The sequence below is a fragment of the Sus scrofa genome, chromosome 8 (genome assembly GCF_000003025.6).
Source record: "Sus scrofa isolate TJ Tabasco breed Duroc chromosome 8, Sscrofa11.1, whole genome shotgun sequence".
In the NCBI taxonomy this organism is placed as follows: Eukaryota; Metazoa; Chordata; class Mammalia; order Artiodactyla; family Suidae; genus Sus; species Sus scrofa.
This window is the reverse complement of record NC_010450.4, coordinates 112382126-112399772: the sequence shown is the minus strand read 5'-3', so window position 1 is coordinate 112399772 and position 17647 is coordinate 112382126. Positions and strand designations below refer to the sequence as shown.

General features: G+C 38.2%; 1 protein-coding gene across 1 annotated transcript; it reads left to right on the top strand.

Moving 5' to 3' along the window:
- Positions 151-17565, top strand: RRH (retinal pigment epithelium-derived rhodopsin homolog). Its single transcript, XM_003129266.3, has 7 exons — positions 151-832; positions 6628-6818; positions 9537-9636; positions 10185-10338; positions 11269-11437; positions 15069-15247; positions 16861-17565. The coding sequence occupies exons 1-7, from the start codon at positions 730-732 to the stop codon at positions 16973-16975; spliced, it is 1011 nt and encodes a 336-aa protein (XP_003129314.2). The 5' UTR covers positions 151-729; the 3' UTR covers positions 16976-17565.

Genomic DNA, 17647 nt, shown 5'->3' with positions numbered 1-17647 from the left:
TATTCATGCTTTGAAATATATAGCTATTAATAAGTTAAATTTAGGTTTATTGACCTGGAATTTATGGTATGGCTTTAGGGGAAAACAAATTACGGAATGATTTTATATATACATATCTCTCCCTTTTTTGAAGAGAATGAAAAAAAAAAAAGTGGGGAAAACTTCAAAACAGTTGTATAAATATAAATATATGTTTGTATAAACAGAGAAAGCATATATACCAAAAAATATTATTCCCTTTAGGGGAGTCAGATTTGGAAGGATGGGGAGATATTCTTTAAGTTGTTATGGAAAAATACAAAAGGAACTGAAATAGAAAACTTGAAAGGGTCAACAGAAAATAGGGACCTTAACCTGAATAGTTTTAGAGGACTAAGGCTGGCTCTTACTTAAGAAAGGTCATGTGCTGATTTTCTGAGTTTATTGTTTAAGTGGGATGTGTGCACTTGAAAATCGTCTTAGATATAAGGCCGATGCCCAAACTGGTTAAAATGTGTGGTGCTTGGTATTTCTCTTTATCTTGCTAATAATAAGCTTATTCCTTGTTCCGGGAATTAAAATCCTTTCCTCTTTAGCCCAATTAAAATTTGTTAAAAGGGAGGGCCTCTATGAAAAGGCCCTTCTTTGAGGTCTTTAATTGGAAATGATTGGTTCTGAAAATTCTTCCCTCAGTGGTTTTTGAAAACATTTCATAGATTATGAAGGCTGTTTTAGTATCTTCTCTCCAAAATGCTAATGGATTTAGGCAACAATTCAGACTCTAAAAATGAAGATGGCTCTGTCTTTTCACAGACTGAACACAGTATTGTGGCAGCATACTTGATTACAGCAGGTATGGATGTTTACTCCATAAAAAGTTACTTTGCCTTCAAATGACTGAAGAAAAGTAGAGGTTTTTAGCATAAGGTAGTAGAAAAAGCATGGATTCAGAAATAATGTTTCCAGTTCTATATTGTTGGCCAACCTCAACAAGTCACTTAATCTTTCTGAGTTGGGGTGCTCATGTGGTAAATACGGATGGTAATACTTGCTCTATTTCGTGGCTGTAAAGATCTTAGAACGTAGGTGAAAGGATAAATGAAAGCATCGTTAATGGTGGTTAATGTCACAGGTTAGTTTGAATTTTGATAAATAGCAGTGATGTGGAGCTGAGAAAAGTTTTTTTTTTTTTTTTTGGTAAAATGAGTAATTCTTTTTTAACCGTCCATAATTTATTACATTGTCAAGTTTTTATTGGGGAAGAGTGTCCACCATGGCAAAAATGTATTTTTATAGCATTTACTATTCTCATACATACTTTCTGCAGTTTTGTCCTTGGTGGTGGAATCTAGTTAAGATTGAAAGATCCTGGAAAGAAAATTAAAAGTTGTACAAAGAGAGCAGAGTGTATTGTTACTGAGGTCAGAGATTGAAAATTCAGCTCGTTTTCAAGTGCTGTTTTGGAGAGCTCTGAAGCTTTGGATTTCTTTCATCTTTTAGTATATTTGCAACAGTGAGCAAATGCTTTCATCTTTTTGTTCTTCCATTTTCTTATCTGTAAACAGAGGACAGAAATAAGCTACCTGTCACGATTGTCATGAAGAGTAAAATTAAATAGCACAAAGATATCTAAATGATATATACAGTACAAATAGGACAGGTATTTCTTTCTCCCCACGTACACATACTCATTGATGCATATGTTGGATTAAGATAAATGTTTGTTTGCTGAAAAAAAGAATGAGGAAAATGATAACAGAAATTCTGTTTTTTTTTTTTTATGTATGGGTTGAATTGTATTGATTTTATGCTGAGCAGTCACTTCATTTTCAGCTTTAGTTCAGGAATGAATTTTTAGAAGTAACCTCTTACATTTTTGGATTGACTTATGAAAAATTTCAAATATATTCAAAAGTAGAGTTGAAGCATAACAAATCCTACTGTAATCCAGTTTATTCTTTTTTTTTTTTTCTTTTTCTTTTTTGCTTTTTTTTAGGGCAGCATCTGTGGGATATGGAAGTTCCCAGACTAGGGGCCGAATTTGGAGCTGTAATCACTGGCCTACACCACAGCCATAGCCATGCCAGATCCGAGCCAGTCTGCAACATACACCACAGCTCACCGTAATGCCAGATCCTTAACCCACTAAGCAAGGCCAGGGATCGAGCCTGCGTCCTCATGGCTACTAGTCAGATTTCATTTCTGCTGAGCCACAATGGGAACTCCCAGTCTATTCTTTATAATTGCTTAATTTCCCCATAATTCACAGAGTGTTAATCCTGTGCTAAAAATTGTGGTTCCTTAGTTGATTTTTGTAAAGTTTAGTGACATGCTAAATTTTTTATTTTACCATCTCTGTATGATAAGCACTGGGTAAGTTTTGTTCTCTTTTTAATGGATTTTTTAATTGTTGTTGCAACAGAAGGGAGAAAACATTATACTACTTAAAGATAATTTCCTTTTCACAATTACATAGAAATACTTTGTATACAAACTTACTGTTTAGTTAGGTTTTGGTAGATGACCAAGAAAAGCTGTCCTTTTTGATCTGGTTACAAAAGAAGCATGCAAAGATTTCCTTTTTTTTTTTTGGTTTTTAGGGCCGCACCCTTGGCATATGGAAGTTCCCAGGCTAGGGGTTGAATCAGCTGCAGCTGCCAGCCTACACCACAGCCATAGCAACATGGGATCCGAGCCATGTGTGTGACCTACACCACAGCTCACGGCAACACTGGATCCTTAATCCTCTGAGCGAGGCCAGGGATCAAACCCGCATCGTCATGGATACTAGTTGGGTTTGTTAACTGCTGTGTTACAAAGGGAACTCTCAAAGATTTCCTGTTAATAAAATATTCTCTCAGGTTCTTCTCCCTGTAACAGTAATAGTAACAGTACCATGACGACAATGACGACTCCTGCTACTACTACTTCTACAACTATAGCCACCACCACTACTGCTTCTACTAATGTTATTTGAAAACTTGATATATACCAATAACTGTTCTAAATACTTACACATACAAAGTAATTCATTCTTATGATAATTCAGTAAGTGAATTCATTTTATTTTTCCCATTTATAGAAATGAAGAGTTTAAATAATTTTCCCAACACACACATCTACTAAGTAGCTACACCAGGATTTGAACTTGGGTGTTTTGGTTCTAGAACCCTCATGTGTAACCATCAGATCAGTTTTATCAATATCATGAGTATATGTTGTGTTTTGGGTAGGTGGACTGAAGGGAGCATATCTAATCTCTTCATGCTTCAGACACTTATTGTTCCTTAGGCCCCCAACTCCCCCACCGCTTTAACAAAACTCACTTATAATGTCCAAATTAAAAGCAAAACTGTGAGAGAAAGAATTTAGTCAAATAATTCATTTCATTTGTTACATTTATTTATTTATTATAGTTTTTTAGAGCCACAGGTGCAGCATATGGAAGCCTCTAGGCTAGGGGTTGAGTCACAGCTACAGATGCCACCCTAAGCCACAGCCACAGAAAGGCCAGATCTGAGCCGGATCTGCAACCTACACCACAGCTCACTGCAACGTTGGATCCCTGACCCAATGAGCGAGGCCAATGATCGAATCTGTGTCCTCATGGATACTAGTCGGATTCATTTCTGTTGTGCCACAACAGGAACTCCCTGAAAGTTTATTTAGATTTTTCACTTCAAATTTAATATTTCTCTTAGATTTTAGCTCTTACAAAACTTTTACCAACTTGACCACTCTCCCTTTCTCCAGTTAAGGCTAAGAGGCGAGAGGGCATGATGAATTAAGGAACTGAAAGAGATTCATTTTTGGATGAATTGTAGAATGAAGTGTAAGAGATACTAGGATGAGAGGATGGCTGTGTACCAGGTAGTGAATGACCTAAGCTGTGAAAGATACAGGGGGTCCCAGAATGACATGATCCAACTTGCATTTTAGAAATGTGCTGTAGTGGTAGCTAAGAGACCACGTTGGAGGCCTCTGTGTGCTTTAGATTTAAGAAGGCTCCAGAGAAGGAAGTAGTGGCGGTGGAGATAGAAGCAAACACATTCAAGAACTAGATGTAGACTCCATGGTTGGATGTGGAAACTGGGGAGAAGGTGAGGAGGCATCAAAGATGACAACTAGTTTTCTTTCTGGGGCTACCGGAGAGATGATGAAGCTATTCACCAAAATGGGAACATGCTTAAGGAAGGAACAGTTTGAGGGCAGGAGAGAAAACCTCTGGGTTCAGTTTGAGAGAAATCTTAAATTAAAAAAGCTGGACACGTGGGTTTGGATTTTGAGATTGATCTGGAAAATATCAGCATATAGCCTTAGATATGTGTGAAATCACTTGAGTGTGGTTATGTCGAATGTGTAAGAAAAGAGATCTAGGACAGAAATTTGGACAATGCAGTTATTTAGTTAGGTAGTCATGAAGAAAGAAAGGCCAAGAAGTAGATTAAGAAGGACCTGCCAAAGCGATTGGAGGAAAGCCACAGAAGCCAAAGAGAAATTAACTAAATTTAGACCTAACTATTAAATGTTCTATTGTCTACTCATGAGAAATCACCTACAACTAGGAAATAAAGTGGAGTGCTTGAGACAGCTGCAGAGAGAATAAAGGGCTAAATTGTTTACCTCTTTTTCCCTATTATGTCTAAGACCTTCCCAGAATTAAGTTTATTTTGGTTGCATACTTGATAGGCAACAATTTACTGCACTGTGCTTTTATCTGACTTTTAAAAATAATCAAATCTGCAACTAGCCCAGAAAGATTTTAATTCACTAAGTTTTTTGGAGCTATGGTACTAAATGCCAAAAAAAATTGAGCCAGAGAACTATCAAATTTGATGTCATTGTGTCTTAATTATGCATGCAGAAATCATAGATATTAAGCAATGTTAATTTTAGTTGTCTCTTTATGAAATATATCTGCTGTATGCCACATACTCAACATACAAATCATTAGAGGCCTGAAATCCACAGGGAAAGACTAGGAATACATGAGTTAAATCAGCATCACATAAGATAAAGTGTAAAATAAACAAGTACTTTGAGAATTTAGAGAGGATGTTATGGGTATGGAGGGCAAGCCTTTGGGGCAGAATTGGGCTTGAACAGAATTTTGAGGGGGTAGAGGAAAGGAGTAGGGTGTTCTGAGTGGGATAAACAAGTGTCGAAATTTATCACAAGCCTGGTGTATTTGATAACTAGAATAAATGAAGGGCTTATATGACAAGTGTGGAAATTTGCTTAGAAAGGGTGCAAACAGATTGGGGCAAAGAGCCTGGGATATCAGGCTGGGACATGTGGACTTTTATCCCACAGATGTTGGGGAGTGTTGGAGGTTTTGAGAAGAGCCTTCGATAATTTTGCGTTGCAAGCTAATTCTGCCAGCAGCATGCAGGAGGAAAGAACAGGAACCTGGATGGTTAGTATAACAGGATGCTGAGTGGAAGTTTTGACCAAAGTGCCAAGATATAAAAGAAGTTCTTGCTTAGCTGAAATTTTTGTCTGTTGGTGCTTGGAAACCTCCACCGTCTCTGGCAATAACAGGGGCTGCTCACCACAGAGTTCTCTTTCTGATGGTGAACGCAACTCTATTCCTTCTGTTGTTTACCCCTCCTTTAGCCCCTAGGATTCCAGTAACAGCTCTCGCCTCTATTCTAGCTAAAAGCTATTCACCCCTTCACTGCTGCCATTAGGACCTTTTGTGGGAAGCTTGTGCATCCTTTGTTGCATGTTGGGGGTGTTCATCAGGCTAATATGCACATCTAGTCCACACAACAATATCACACATTGTAAATTAATACACTGGCATTCAGATTACAAAGTTCAGTCATCATCTACCTGAATCTGGTCATTTCTGGGGCATTGACAACATTGAGTTTCTGGACCTGCAGGACTAGGAGTCAAGTCCTCTAGGCTGTGGAAACTTGGCTAGGGTGATATTGCCTGTGAGGCTTCTCAGTGGACCTAAAAACCAGCTCAGCTTCCTCTCTGAATAGCCAGACCTTGCAGTGTGCATTCTTCTGTAGGGGTGAGTGTGTGCGTGTGTGATGAAGAATTCAGATTTGAACATGTTGAGTTTCAATTAATATTGGAACAATTACATGATCTTACATGCCATAGATGCTTAGTAAACATTTAATGGCAATGAGAAAGGATGCAGGACTGGACGGTGGCTCAGGGCTGAAAAGTGACAGAGGCGCTATTAGGATAGAATGATAGCTGAGACTCGAGAAACTGCATATACAGAGAAGAGCCTCAGGAAGGAGGATGAAATTAAGCTGCTAAAGGAGACTTTATGTTTAGACATCTATCCTAAAAATATACCCTGAAATTTTCATGATGCAGTGGTGGCATCATGAAATGCAAGGGAAGAATTTCAAGGTCAGACTGATTGATAGTGAAGACATTAACACCAGCCTTCGGTACTGGTTTATGTCAATTGGCATAAAGCCTTGTGTTTTAATTTTCATATTTCTCTTTCACAATAGAGCTGTGAAGATACTACAATTAGTTTTAAGACTAGCTGGAGCTCCTCAAACGAATGAACCAAAATGGATATGCTCTGTTTTTGAAGGAGCTTAAATATTTAATTTTGATTGTACTTTTATACATTAAAATTAAAGTGTGTGAATTTTTTGTTTATGTTCTCAGGTATGATAAGTATTCTCAGCAACATAGTAGTTTTGGGCATCTTCATTAAGCACAAGGAACTTCGGACACCCACAAATGCAATTATCATTAACTTGGCTGCTACTGATATAGGGGTCAGTAGCATTGGCTATCCCATGTCTGCAGCTTCAGATCTGCATGGAAGTTGGAAGTTTGGATATGCAGGATGTCAGGTATTGGAGATCTTTAGAATCAAAGCAAAATAAAGTAAACTAAGAAAATGTAAATTTAAATGTCTTTAAAAATCCCAATGGTTTCAATCAAATAAGATTATGTAGGATAATAGATGTGGTACTCATATTGAAAACACCTTCAGGAGTGACTGGAAATATATTCTTTAATATAAGAAATGAAATCACTAGCTATCATATTTGCAAAATTTCTCCAGCCCAGAGGAAAAAATAAACTAACAAAAGATTTATATTCAACTAGAGAAGAAAAATGAACATTTGCATATTTAAATAAAAACTTGTGTATTGCAAATTAAAAAATATCCTGCTTTCATTTGAAACAAAATATTTAATGAGTCCATCATAATATCTAGGTAATGTGGTTAAACTACATGCTGCTGATTTTTTCTATGATCCCCATGAGAATAACTAGTAAATATATGTACTGTGATTTTTACTGACAAGGAAATAATATTAATTTGTATTCATGACTTTGGCCTGTTTTTCCGAACAGGTTGCTATTGTCAGCTTTAAAACTATAGAGAATAAGATGAGGAGTTCCCCTCGTGGCTCAGTGGTTAACGAATCCGACTAGGAACCATGAGGTTGCGGGTTCGGTCCCTGGCCTCGCTCAGTGGGTTAACGATCTGGCGTTGCCGTGAGCTGTGGTGTAGGTCGCAGGTGCGGCGCGGATCCAGCATTGCTGTGGCTCTGGTGTAGGCTGGTGGCTACGCCTCCGATTAGACCCCTAGCCTGGGAACCTACATATGCCGCGGAAGCGGCCCAAGAAATGGCAAAAAGACAAAAAAAAAAAAAAGAAAGTAGTAGAGAGTGATGAATAGCCATGTATATACCAACCAGTTTGTCATATCTTAATGTTTTGCAATATGTTTCAGGTTGTTGTTGGTTTTTTTATAAAGACATAAAGCTTTACAAATACTTTGAAGGACATTGCACACGGGCCTCAGTCTTACTCCCTTCTCTGTCATGGGTGTTTTTGTTTCTTTACTACATATTTATTTACTTATAAACCAGATACTGAATATTTTAAATTTTGTGTAAATAATCTCATATTGTTTGCATTATTCATTTTTCTTTCTTTATCCAATATTATTATTGTTATTATTATTAGCCTTTTGAGGGCTGCATCCGAGGCATATGGAGATTCCCAGGCTAGGGTCGAATCAGCTGTAGCTGCCGGCCTACACCTCAGCCACAGCAATGTGGGATCCGAGACATGCCTGCAACCTATACCACAGCTCACTGCAACGCCAGATCCTTAACTCACTGTTCAAGGCCAGGGATCGAACCTGCGTGAATACTAGTCAGATTCATTTCCACTGAGCCACAACAGGAACTCCTCCAATATTATGTTTTTCAGGCTTACCTATGGTGATGAATATAGCAGTTAAGATTCATTTTAATTGCTACATTATGTTCCATTTAATGAACATATTCCAGTGTATTTACTCATTTTCTTGTTATTGATCATCTGTTCCCAATTTAAAAAAATCACAAATAAGCCTTTAATAAATGTTCTTATACATGTCTGCAATATGTGAGAATTTCGTCAGACACATTATTAGGAGAGGAATGATTTGGTTGTGGATAATGTTCATCTTCAACTTTATCAGATATGGCCAAATTCCTCTCCAAAATGATTATGCCAATTAACAAGAAGTATGGTGTTTTGTTTGTTTGTTTTCTAATGGCTACACTTGGGGCTTATGGAAGTTCCCAGGCTAGGGATTGAATCTGAGCCACAAGTACCACCGATGCTGCAGCTAGGGCAATGCCAGCTCTTTCAACCCACCAAGCTGCACTGGGGATCAAACCCATGGCTCTGTAGCAACCTGAGCTGCTGCAGTCAGATTCTTAACCCACTGCGCCACAGCAGGAGCTCCATAAGAACTTCTGTTAGTCCATATTTTCTCCAACACTTGGGGTTGTCAGACTTTTAAATTTTTAGCATTTTGATGGGTGTAAAATAGTATCTTGTAATTTGCTTTTCCTTGAATATTATTGTGGATGTATATCTTATGTCATGAACATTCAGGTTTCCTCTTGTGTGAAGAGCCCATTTTTCTGTTTTTCTTAACCCCCTGTTGAATTTTCTTATCTTCTGAATACTAATCTTTTATTGACCATATAGTGCACCTAATATATGGTTTATTTTTGCACTCTATTTATAGAGTATGTTTAGAAGTTTTACTTTGTGGTGTTCCCATCGTGGCTCAGCAGTTAACGAATCTGACTAGCATCCTTGAGGATGCAGGTTCGATCCATGGCCTTGCTCAGTGGGTTAAGGATCTGGTGTTGTTGTGACCTGTGGTATAGGTTGTAGACATGGCTCGGATCTGATGTTGCTGCGGCTGTGGTATAGGCTGGCAGCTACAGCTTGAATTTGACCCTCATATGCCGCAAGTGCAGCCCTAAAAAGCAAAAAAAAAAAAAAAAAAAGAAAGAAAAAAGTTTTACTTAAAGTCAATATTTTTTAAAAAGTTTAATTAAAAGTTTATTTTAATTAAAACATTTTCTATAAATGTTCTATAAACATTTTCTATAAATTAAACCACTTACAATTTGACAAGAGGTGATGTATTTTTAAATTAGTAAAATAAGAACAATTCAAGCAATGGGATTCTAGCAATGAAATAAAAGTGTAAATGTCTCTTGGGAGGGCGTGTAGAATGGTGGATTCTTTCCAATTTTGATTTTCAGATTTATGCCGGATTGAATATCTTTTTTGGAATGGCAAGTATTGGGTTGCTCACTGTTGTGGCCGTGGATCGATATCTGACCATCTGCCGTCCTGAAGCAGGTACAGCACTTTGCTCAGCTTTCTCAGTGAACCCATTTCTTGCCTAAACACCGCTTAACACACATTCACTTCAAAATGTAAATGTAATGGCTTGCAATCAGGGTCATTCTTATTTCTCTGACAAGCCTTGATTTAATGTTTCAATGATTTCCTATTATACCTAGAATAAAATGAAATTTTGTAACACAGCCTTCAAGGCCCCATGTGAACTGGTCTCTGGCTACGTTTCCAGTGTGGCCTAGGATCAGTCCTCTCATTTTAGGGCACTGGCCCAGCCCTTTCTCACTTTGAGGTCTTTGTAAATTCTATTTCCCTAGACCTGGAAAGTGTTTCTCTCTGTCTATCCTCTGGATGATCCTTTTTATCATTCAGGTTTCCGCTTAAATGTCATTTTAAAAATCGGAATGTGAATTCATTTAGATAGGCTTTACGTGAACCTAATTGCTCTGTAAAGAATCTACTTAACTACTTTGAATAATCAGTTAAAGCAAAATGAATATATGAATCACATTATTGAATTGACTAATACTCCATATGTTCATTAATAGGAAGAAGAATGACCACCAACACTTATATCAGCATGATTCTGGGGGCATGGATCAATGGCCTCTTTTGGGCTTTGATGCCTATCATTGGGTGGGCTAGTTATGCCCCAGATCCCACTGGGGCCACATGTACCATAAACTGGCGGAAAAATGACGTGTAAGAGACATGTTTACAATTTATAATCAAGTGCTTCTAATGTAGACAGTTTCATCATTTCAAATATAAGCTCAGATCAAATGTTATAGCAGAGGGTTTCCTTGGTATAGATGTTGTGATTCCAGCTAGGGATGAAATGAGAAAAGTGAATTATGCTTGATTCTAAGGAAAGGTCATCCAGCTCTGCTTGTCTCCCTGCTCTGTTGCTTCTTCCTTCTCTTCTGGCAGCAAAAGGGGTACAGAACATCCTTCTGATACCTTCACCTTAGAGGTAGGACCTGAGCGGGGAAAAAGGAGTGTTAGTGGAGCTAGCCAGTGTGCAGCTCTGGTGGAAGTCCAGGCTTTCTTCTCTCAATGATCTGGCAATAAAGCATCTTCTGAGAATTACCTAGCAAAAGCACAGTCACTACAAGAATTTGCTTGCTCATCAGGGATGCTTATCTATATTTACCAGGCAAAAGAGGAAAATTTAGTTCATTAAAGGAATTGAAAGATTACTCAGAAAAACAAATAGAAAATTTCTATCTCTCAAACTAAATTTAAATCTGAAAAATTTTCAGTACAAAGTCGAGAAATAAATATTTTAGACTTTACAGGCAAGACTATCTCCATTGCAACTATTCAACTCTGCCTGTGAAAGCAGCCATAGAGAGTATGTGAATGGGTGTGGTTTCAATACCATTTTATTCACAAAGATAGGCAACCGCTGGATTTGGCCCACAGGCCATAGTTTGCTGACTTCTAGTCCAATTGAACTAAAAGTCAAATGTACTTCCTAAGCTATTCAATAATAAATGACTGCGGGACAGTGCCAGTATTATAGCTAGTAATTATCCTGCTTCCCTTTTCCTATTTAGTACATTAAATCACTGAATGTGATTTAAGCATGTAATTATTAGTGATTTGGTTATTTCCTTTGCTTATTTTCAGGTCTTTTGTTTCTTACACCATGACAGTTGTTGCAGTAAATTTTATCGTGCCCTTGATAGTGATGTTTTACTGCTATTACCATGTCACTCAATCCATTAAATGTCGTGCCACTAGTAACTGCACTGCTTACCTCAACAGAGATTGGTCAGATCAGGTAGATGTAACGAAGGTAAGATATTAAAATCCTTAAAAAATATTGGGTAATCAAGCTTTTACATGGGCTTGTTTCCTTGGCTTCTGCAGTCACCTCTTTCCAACCCTCGATTCCTATTCTCTGGCCTTTTTTTCTGATGTTTGCCATCATATTTCTAAACGATGTGCTTTTCTGCTGTTTTGGATATTTTCGTTTGCTGTTATTTCTTGATTTCCTACTACAGACAAAGAGAATTTCTCTTATACCACAAACCTTTTTCCTACGTGTCCCATCAACCTTTCTGTCTCCTCATCTTGTCAGTAAAATGTTAATATTTGTTTAGAGGAATTTATATTATTTATATTTATACTATTGTGATTAAGTTTTATTTATTGCAGATCTCTATAGGGCTCTGTGATTTATATTTCTTTTTTTATTCAACTCCCCCCCCACCTTGGAATTAATAATTCATTCCTTCTCTCTTTCTTACTCTTCCTTCCTTCCCCTTTTTTCTCCCCTTCTCTCTTTCCCCACCTCTCTCTGTAGCTTTGTTGACTGTTCTATGTACCTGTCACTAATTCATTTCTGACCTCTCCACCAGAAGCATTAGTCTTCTCTTAGTATTTTCAGATATGTCAGGGACTAGATCAACTTCATCCTTTTCTTGGAGCTGTCCTCCTGACAGCCCAAGGTCTCCTGCTCTGCTCTACATTGACTGTTCTTTTTTTTTTTTTTTTTTCCTGTCTTTTCTCTTTTCAGTGCTGCACCCTCGGCATATGGAGGTACCCAGGCTATGGGTCTAATTGGAGCTGTAGCCGCCAGCCTACACCATAGCCACAGCAACGACAGATCCGAGCTGCATCTGTGACCTATACCACAGCTCATGGCAACGCCGGATCCTTAACCCATTGAGCGAGGCCAGGGATTGAACCCGCAACCTCATGGTTCCTAATCGGATTCGTTTCTGCTGCACCACAACGGGAACTCCCATTGACTGTTCTTTAAGACTATCAAGAAATCCCACACCCCAAGATGTCCTTCATCACCAGCAGGGAATGCCCTTGACCTCTCTCTTGGGTCAGGTCACCTATTTTCTGAATCTCATGTCTTCTTTTTGGGGGGGATTTACTTTCTCACATTTAGTGGAACACATTCTCTGATAGAATCCTGAGAAGATTACAGGAAAGTAACATTTTTAAGATTTTGCACTCCTGAAAATGACAGATTATTTACTTGGTATGGAATTCTAAGTAGAAAAAAAGTGATTTTCAAAGAATTTTGAAAGCATTACATTATAGTTTCCCCGCTTCTGGTGTCACTGTTGAGAAGGCTGACAGCATTCTGGTTATCTGTGTTCTTTCTGGAAGCTCGTGATTTTTCTCTTTATCTCCAGTTTTCTGAGATGTCATGCTGATTTCTTTGCTCTGGCAGCTTAGTCACCCACGTGTGGGGAACTGGGTGAGTGCTTTCAGGGCCAAGACTCAGGTCTCTCCTTCTGGGAGCTTCCTTGTATTATTTCTCTGGTAAGTTTCATCTCCCGTTTTATTTTCCCTGTTCTCTTTTCCTGGAGCTTTTTTTATTTGGGTATTTAATCTCCTGTATTTATCTCATAATTAAAAAAAATATTGTCTCTGTTTTTAGTTAGTTTGTTTTCATTTCTGCTTTCTGCAAGATTTTCTCAACAATGTCCAGGTCTGGGTGTGGGTAAGGAGATTGAGGCCTGGGTTGCAAAATTTAAGAAGGCACCCAAAAACTCAGAAATCCAAAAAAAAAAGGAAAAGAGAAGAAAAAAGAAAATAGTTAACGCAGTATTTTAAAAAATCAACATTTGTAAAAAATCCACATTGAACAAAATATAAAATATTAAATAAAGTCAGGATCTGACCTTGTGCCTGCATAGTTCAGCTCATTTACCTCACCCTAAGCCTGGTTGACTGTGCATTTCAAACTTCCTACTACATTTAAAAAATTCTGCTTTTTGTAGATGAGATAAAAGCATTATTTTGTACTTTTGATTTTTTTTTGTACTTCTTTTGAAAGCTTCCTCTTATTTAATGCAAGTATATCTTCTCTCATTTCTGTGATGATATTGTGTATATATTTATATTTTCCTTCTGTTCATCATGTATTTTCTGTTTCCCTTGAGTTTCTGCACTGTTTTGGTCTCTGCCTGCCAGTTTACATGTTTCCTCAGTGTCTAGTGATTGATGACTGTCCCTGTACCCGTTAAGAGTGATGCACTAAAAAAGCTGACTGTAAGCTCTGGATGTCCTCTTTGATTGGCATGTGTCTTTGCGGGGAGATTTCTGAGGATCTGTGCCTCTGGGTATTTTTTTCTGGGCTGGTCAGTTTCCAAGGAGAAGATTCTTTCTCCTTTAGGGTAGGAGGTGCAGGTCTAAGTAGCCACATTCTCACAGCGCAGTGCAGGGACGGACCGCATGCAGCACCCCTCTTTTCAGCACAGTACCCCAGCTCTCAGCTGAGCCCAGCCACCCCAGCCCTGAGTCTCCCTGCTTTATCCTCTCTTACACTGACCCTGGGATTCTTCTGGGGAGATTGGGCAGTTCAGTTCCTTAGCTGAATAGAGAGGGGATTCCAAAGTCTTAACTTCTTTTTGCAGAGTTTAATTAGCTTTTGTGTTTTAGGATCTTCCTGCAGCACCACATTCACAACTGTCACCGCCAATTCCTGAGACTTTCTGTAGTTAAGTGGAATGGATTAGTCTGTATCTGATTTTCCCTCATTCTTATCTCTTTAACATTTTGTAAGAATTTGTTTTCTAATCATTCTTATGATGAGTAATATGCCACCTGGCCAGTGGTTACTCACCTTTTTTTTTTCTCTTTTGGCTGCTCTGTGGTGTATGGAGTTCCTGGGGCCAGGGGTTCAATCCAAGTCAAAGCTACAATCCTTTAACCAACTGTGTGGAGCTAGGGATTGAACCTGCATTCTGGTGCTCAGGAATGCTGCAGATTCCATTGTACCACAGTGGGAACTCCTCAGCTTTAATTTTAGCAAAGCTATTGTCTAATCTGGGATTCTCAGACCTTATGGGTTTATATATTTTTAAACCTTTTCCATCAGTCAGGAGGGAACAATGTAAATTGTAGTTTTTCGTTTATATAAAATGCAAGTTGAGCTCCTTTACAAACTATCTGCCTTATATGTATTATGTATCATTTGTTATATACCAAGCTCAAATGCCTGTATTAGAATTCTCCAAGCTAAGTATAGGACTTCTTTTTTTCCAGATTGAGTTTAGAAAGTTTGAAAGTTATTTTTCAGATTAGCAGATGATAGGAAAAAAAAAAAAAAAGCACAATACCAGCAGTTCATAGTGCAGTTCCTTGAAGTGGGCTGGGAGTGGGTTCATCTGCCTCTCATCCATTCCAGCGTTTGTATTCTCCCCTAGCTCACTGAAAGCAAGAGGGCGTTCTTTACACTTGTGTAACAGTCATCCCTTTCACAAGCTCTTGTTAACATAAATGACTTCAGGCACAAAAGCAAAGGGGAATGAGGCGAAGAATGTAGTTTTTCCTTGTCTGCTTTCAACAACCTGACTTATTCAAGTTTCAATCTAGATAAGTTTTCCTGCACTTATAGATGGATTAGCTGTTTTGGTATTTTGGGTACTGGGCTTGGCGAATATTGATTTTTTTTCTTACAGATGTCAGTGATAATGATACTCATGTTTCTGGTGGCATGGTCCCCTTATTCTATCGTGTGCTTATGGGCTTCTTTTGGTGACCCAAAGAAGATTCCTCCTCCAATGGCCATCATAGCTCCACTGTTTGCAAAATCTTCTACGTTCTACAATCCCTGTATTTATGTGATTGCTAATAAGAAGTAAGTCATGTCTAAAGTGCTTCTCAACTAAAAAAAAATTGTATACTGAAAGAAAGTTTAAAAGGGAGCAGATAATTTTCTAAAACTTCTGGGGAGGGTAAGGACAGAAACTCACTTCAGACAAATGTAAAATTTATTTGGTTCATGCAGCTGGGGAAACATTTAGGACCTTAAATGTCTAGGGCTCCAGTTCTGTGACAGGCCTTCCCATCAAGGGTAACTCAAGACATAAGTTCTGCCAGCTCTGCATCCTCAAATTTGAGTTTCATCTTAGATGGCTCTCTGGCAGAAATGACCCTGGAAGGTCGTTGGGGAGCTTAGCTTTGTTCACCTGGTTACCTTGTTCCAATACATGAAATCAGTTTTGCACAGAAGAGAGTGTTTCTGTTACGGGAAAGTGCATAAAGCAAGGTAGTGTTGGGCTCCCTAAATCAGTAGCATAGTTGTATATTTACAAGAAAGAAGACTTATTCAAACAGGAGAGAAAAATTCAGTGCTAACATAAGGGCTTCAGGAGTAAGTAATCATTTCGGATAATTGAGAGTCTTCTTCTTCCCCCTCTGTTGAGCCTCTAAGCAAAGACTTCTTTCATGCCTCCTCAGCGAAGCTTAGACTACTTTATTTCCTGTTACTGCTTAAAGATAGAATGAACCTAACTGTTCAGTCTACTGTGCTTAAATATTTGACCAGAAAAATCTCAGCGGAGATGAAGTAATGTGATCCTGGAATGCCCATTCTGCTTCTGTTAAACTTATGTATTTATGCACCTATTTGGGAAAGCAGCTTTAGCTTCAGGTATATAAAGAAACATAAGAACTTTTAAGACCAAACAGACTGCATAAGAAGAATAAAGAATACATTTTTAATTCAGGGCCTACTGGTAGTTCTTTTGGAAAAGTCTGGTAGTATCAAATTCCTCTTACTTTAAACTGTCTTTCACTCAGAAGAACAAATGCATTAAGTATATACATCCTTAGTTCAAATAAATTATTCCTTGCGATTGACATTAGAAGTGCCATCTTTTTTTATTTTTAGGGCCACACGCACATCATATGGAAGTTCCCAGGCTAGGGGTCGAATTGGAGCTACAGCTGCCAGCCTATGCCACAGCCACAGCAATGCCAGGTCCTTAACCACTGAGTGAGGCCAGGGATTGAATCAGCATCCTCTTGGATTCTTAATCTGCTGAACCACGATGGGAACTCCTAGAAGTGCCATCTTAAACAGACATAATTATTGATTTTTATTAAATGTTTTGAGTGTTTATAATCAGTGGTGCCCAACTGGTCTTTAATTGTACTATATACTTTATACATTTATAAAGGGTCTCAGCAGGAGATGTTAAAGTTGAAGGCAGGAATTCCCGCTGGCCTAGCAGTTAAGGAGGTCGCATTGTCACTGCTATGGCTCAGCTCACTGCTGTGCTTGGGTTTGATCCCTGGCCCAGGAAGTTCTTCATGACATCGGTGTGGCCAAAAAATAGATAAAGTTGGAGGCAGCAATTTATTCGGAGATGCCATTTGACAGCAGTGGCATCTTAGTCATATTTGAAAGTACTTTAAAAGTTTCGTTCACTATGGGAGAATGCCATATTTCCCCTTTTTTTATTGTAGGTTCCGGAGGGCGATGCTTGCCATGTTCAAATGTCAGACTCACCAAGCCATGCCCCTGGAGAGTACTTTACCAATGGATGTACCTCAAAACCCACTGGCTTCTGGAAGAGTCTGAACTAAGAGGAAAGCACACATTATCAAAACATTGTCTTTACTTTTATTTTTGCAATAGTTTTATTTCATTTTAAATATGAGCCCATTTCAATCAAATCCAACAGAGTATTGTCCTAATAGCCTGTAAATTCCTCAAGTATAGTTTATAGTTCTTCTGTTTGTGCACTGGCTACTCTAGGGAATGTTTCTTTATTTCCTTATATGTGTAACCTATTGGTCATCTCCAATAGAGGCACATGAGATTAAGGCCTCTTCTCTTTCTCCCTGTCATGGCAGGTATCAGTCACCTCGTGTCTTGCCCGGTTCCTCCACTAGGTCAGAAGCAGTTGCTATTTTAATGTTAGAATAAACTAATAATAATAACAGTTACTAGCCTTTTAAAAGTAATCACTGAAATGAGTTATTGGATTTCCCAGCTAGGATGGAAAACATTTTTAGCATTTCACAACTTAAATATTTTAATGCAATTATTAACATACTGTTTAACAAAAATATCAAATGAATATTATGCACTATTGCTTTAAAATCATGTCATCATGCACAAGTATATATTATATAGGAATATAATCTGCATATTATTATGCAGTCTGCATTTTTTTTTTTTTTTTTTTTTTTTTTTTGTCTTTTTGCTATTTCTTTGGGCCGCTCCCACGGCATGTGGAGGTTCCCAGGC